Source organism: Vigna angularis, chromosome 3, assembly GCF_016808095.1.
Source record: "Vigna angularis cultivar LongXiaoDou No.4 chromosome 3, ASM1680809v1, whole genome shotgun sequence".
NCBI classification, from domain to species: Eukaryota; Viridiplantae; Streptophyta; class Magnoliopsida; order Fabales; family Fabaceae; genus Vigna; species Vigna angularis.
In genome coordinates this window covers 3,461,064-3,465,931 of record NC_068972.1, presented here as the reverse complement: position 1 = coordinate 3,465,931, position 4,868 = coordinate 3,461,064, and the positions used below count along the sequence as shown (strand labels likewise).

Here is a 4,868-nt window from a genome sequence, read left to right as displayed (position 1 = left end):
ACTGTGACTGAGAAACAAGCTCCTACATGTTGGAGGACATTACAAAATTATTCTCCAGATTTTATTGTAATGAAACCTTGAAATTTTCACAGTTTTTAGGAATATATATATTGCTAGTGAGCAAGGTAGCATTTTTTTTTATTGTGGTGTTAAACAGTGTTTGTTCTCAACAAATTACGTTATTTATTAAAAAAATTATGATACCAGACTAAACTTATATTGGTACTAAAAATATTATACACCTAATAATGCCAAAAAAAAAGTAGAATAAAAGCAAAGAGAAACGCTAGATCCAAACAACACTTATATGCATTAGTTAAAAATATATTAGAGTCATGTAAACAGAACTACATATTTAATTGAAGTCAAAGATACAAATACAATCTCATTTAAAAATATAATCCTAGTCGTGTATGCTAGCTAGTACAATAAATTAATGTACATAAAATGCGTGTTTTAAAAAATGATTTTTTCAGCATGTTTTAGAAAAATATTTTAAAATAATTGAAACACGAGATTTTTCACATGTGTTTTCAAACTTAAATTACTCATAAGCTAATTTTAAAAATTTATTTTCTTATGTAATTTTAGTGAAAATTTTCCCTCACTCACAAATATCCCAAAGACCAAAACTTCTTAAATAACTCTTACTACACATAAACTTAGGTTATCTATATGAACACACTTTTATATAATTAATAAATAAAAAAATTACTCTATAAACAATTTTTTTAAAATAAATTTGTTGTTTTTAATATAAAGAATTTTAAGATGTACTCATATCTTCAAGATGAAAAATGTATTATAATCATAGGAAGAAGATATTCGAGTTTTAAAGAAATTTTTTTTAGAGATTAATGTTTATATAAAATAAAATCCATTTAAATGAAATTATATTTATAACTTTGACATTTTAATAATAAAACTTAAAATAATTTTCTACTCTTAACATAAGTCTAAGACTTCACATATATCAATGATAACATTTTTTTTTATGAGAAACACTGATAAGATTTGCTACTAGAAAATGATGAACAAAACTATATAAGATATTAAACATCATTTTTAATTCAAAAACCTTAAAACATTAAGATTGTGGATCTTCTAGTGGTATATTTTACTTAATATAAAACTTCAAATTCTCGTTAAATTCTTAACAATTAGAATTAAAATTTTATATAAAACATAAAAATAATAATAAATAAATTAAAATACTTAAAAATAATTTATAAAATATTTGTTGGTTAAACTAATTTATAAATTAGTTAAATAATTTAACAGGTGGTTTATTACGCTTTGAAAAACACATTCCTAATCATTTCAAACAGTTTTTTTTTTCTCGGACACAAACATTTTCCTTACACTAATATTAACTATTTAATCCTATAACCAAACTTAAAATATTAAAATTAAAAAATAACTAATAGTCACAAAATAGTTCAAAAATGAAACGAGCATTAATATTTTGTAATTGCACATAATAAATCCAGGTAACTCTATAAGAATAATATAACATATATAATAGCTAAGATGTGAAGAGGTCACAAAGTAGATCTCACTCTCAAGTACGAGTTGATTTGAATCAAATTTCAATTAACCAAAATAAGATTATGCATTAATACATGACTTTTCTTAAAACACGTGTGATAAGAAAGTGAATAAAGGGAGGGAGTGTCATTATTTATAGTTTTGTTTTTGGTTCATTAGATCATATGTATACAAGAAGACTTTTTGAGGGCTAGTCGGTGGAAGGAGCTTCCTTCAACTCCACAACAGATATGGGTCTCTCATGGTGGATGCTGCTGGGCCCATCACAAACTTCATATCTAAACCTTTCAAACTAAATCAATACACAGCACTATATCAGACACATGTGTTCTCATTTGTGTGGGATAGCTGTAATCTAAATTATTTAAAAATTCAAAATGTCAATGTCATCTTTAGCAAGAACAGGGAAAGTATGAACACTATTGCATTTCTACCATCATCTTTTATTCAGTAGTAACCCACTTCAACAATATACCTTTTTAAAAAAACAGGTACAAACCTATCTATTTATATTTAATTTTTAATTTATTTTAACCGACAACAGGTATCGATGTTGGTCTACCACTGTAGGCTCGCTTGCAAACTGAGATTGGTTTCTGCGCGGGCGAGCACAGCTGCGACGAGGTTGGGCACTCCTGCAGACAATTGTCCCCCAGACTTCCGGTAACCTCCGTGCCGGAGGCGACAAGCCCGGGTGGCGGCTTTCCGAAGAGGAAGTTTCCGTCGAGGAAGAGCCTCCTTATGGACTTGATTTGGCCGTACTCCAGAGGGATCGTGCCACGTAAGGCGTTGTACCGAAGCGACAGGAATGACAGTGTGGGAAACGAGGCGAGATTCGCGGGTGCGTAGCCTTGGATTCTGTTAAACCCAAGGTCGAGTGCGACGAGGTTGTTGCGGCTGGTGATTCCCCCACGGTCCGGGTGTGGTCCTGAGATCTGCGCTGCTGTGAAGGTGTTGTTGGCCAAATTTACCTGCTGCAGGGACGGTAGAGAGAAGAACCACGATTCCACGGTACCGGTGAGGGCGTTATCGCTTAGCTCCACCACTTCTAACTGGTTCATCCCTTCAAAGCTCTGTTTTTGGAGAGACCCAGATAGAGAATTGGCTTTGATCGCAAGTTCGAGCAAGTTGGGTGGGAGTTTTGGGATTGAACCCGTTAGATTGTTGAAGCTGAGATCGAGTCTACGGAGTTTGGCGAGGGAGTTCATGGAGTTTTGTAGATACCCAGAAAGAGAATTGTGTGAAAAGTCGAGAGATTGGAGTGATTTGAGGGTAGTTATGGAGGAAGGGATTGGGCCTGAGAAGAAATTGGATCGGAGGGTTAAGGTTTGGAGGTTGGAGAGGGAGGAGATTGAAGAGGGGATTGAGCCGAAGAAGTTGTTGTCTGAGAGGTCAAGTGTGGTGAGTTGTGTGAGTCGAGAGATTAGGGGGGTGAGTGTGCCTGAGTACCCTGCAGGGTCGAGAGTGATTTGGTTGATTGTTTTAGAATCAGGGGTGCAGGTGAGGCCGCAGATGAAGCTGGTGCGGCGAGGGAGTGAGCAGGGGTCGGTGGTGAAGTTCCATGAGGCAAGGCAAGACCAGGGTGCGATGGATGATGGTTTGATGGAGGCCTTGAAGGCTCCGAGGGCTGCAATGTCTGAGGGTGAGGTGAGGGCTTGGACTAGGACGATGGTGTTTGTGTTGTGAAAGAGAAGGAGAGAGATCGAAATGATGGCGAGGTAGAGGATTTGCATATTGGATTGAGTGCGTGGTGTCTGACAAAGAGATGGTTAAGATGTGGTGGTTTGATGTTAATTTTTGAGGAGTTGGTTTGTGTTGTGTTGTGGTGGGGTTGATGTGTGGTTGTGTTTTTGAATGATTGGGGAAATTTAGGAGGGAAGGGCCATGGTTGAGGTACAATGTCTGTTGTTTTCAGTGCTCAAGAAAAGTAAAAGTAGATGCCGCAGATGGACATGAAAGGAGGGAAAGACAGTGAGAGGGGAGAAAGGTGCCATCTTCCAGAACGGGAGGTTTAAGAGGAGATATATATATATATATATATATATATATATATATATATATATATATATATATATATATAAAGAAGAGAAATGGTGCTTTTTTACATCTATTCATAACTCTTTTATAATAATACACTAATAATAACATCTCAATCAATTAATAATGTTATGACAATTAATCAGATAAATAATTTTATAAATACATGGAATATGTGTAAGGGTGTTTTTTTTTTATGATGATAAAAATAATAAAATTTTAGTTGTAAACATAAATATAAATATTTTTTAGAAAAAAAATACTTTCTACTTATTTTGTAAGTAATATTTTTATTGTAAATAATCATTTTAGTTTAAAAGATGGTTAAATTCAATAAAAGCGATCAAATTAACAATAAAATTCTGTTAAATTTAAAAGAAGTCGCTTTCAAGGGTATGATTTGTGAGATGATTATCTTAGTTAAAAAAATATTATTTATTAAAGGATGAAATTAAAAAAAATGTATACATAAAAATATAAAATAATGGTATAAAATAAAATAAAAACACTTGGAATTGAAAAAATATGTGAAAATAAAAAAAAAGTAACTTTCTTTATATAATAACTAAGAGTACACGTACCTTATCCGTCAGGTATAAATTTTTAAATATTTTGTTAGTATAATTTTTTCAAATTCATTAATTTGTGCAACTAAAATGAGATGTTAAAAATTGTATAGCATAGACAGTTTGATTGGTGCATTTTCAAAGGAATCGATCGATCAACTTTCACTAAAAATATTCTAAATTTCGTTGGTCGAGCAATTTTCGCTGGAACTGGTACTTTGTATATTAAAATCACTAACATAAACTAAAAATGATTAACAATATAAAGTGTACTTAAGAGACATTAAGTCGTAATTTGGTCAATTTTAATTAAAAACTCATTTTGTAATGTATAAATACAGAGATAAAATAAAGAGATTGGTGATTACATTTAAGATAATGATACTTTGACAATATTTTAACACCATGTATGTGTCATTCTATGATTGATCTAAAATTACTTCACAATCAATAATAATAATCATAAACACAAATATGGATCAATCACAGAATGACACATAGATGATGTTAAAATATTGTCAAAAACATGTTGTCAAAATATGATTATCCTTACATTTATTAGACATTTAACTTCATTGTAATAACTGATCAGTATAATCAACTAATTTGAACACTGTCTTTGACAAGTACCGGATTTGAAGAGTAAAAGGTGTGAAGAAATAACTCTTAACCCACTATCCGAAACAAAAATATTTAAAATAATAAATAATTAATGAA

At 31.9% G+C, this 4,868-nt stretch overlaps 1 protein-coding gene across 1 annotated transcript; it reads right to left on the bottom strand.

Annotated features, from left to right (window-relative positions):
- Window positions 1–1,970: 1,970 nt before the first annotated feature.
- On the bottom strand, window positions 1,971–3,843 carry LOC108322569 (putative receptor-like protein kinase At3g47110). The gene has a single exon (XM_017554704.2). The coding sequence runs from the start codon at window positions 3,279–3,281 to the stop codon at window positions 2,079–2,081; it is 1,203 nt and encodes a 400-aa protein (XP_017410193.2). The 5' UTR covers window positions 3,282–3,843; the 3' UTR covers window positions 1,971–2,078.
- Window positions 3,844–4,868: the final 1,025 nt, after the last annotated feature.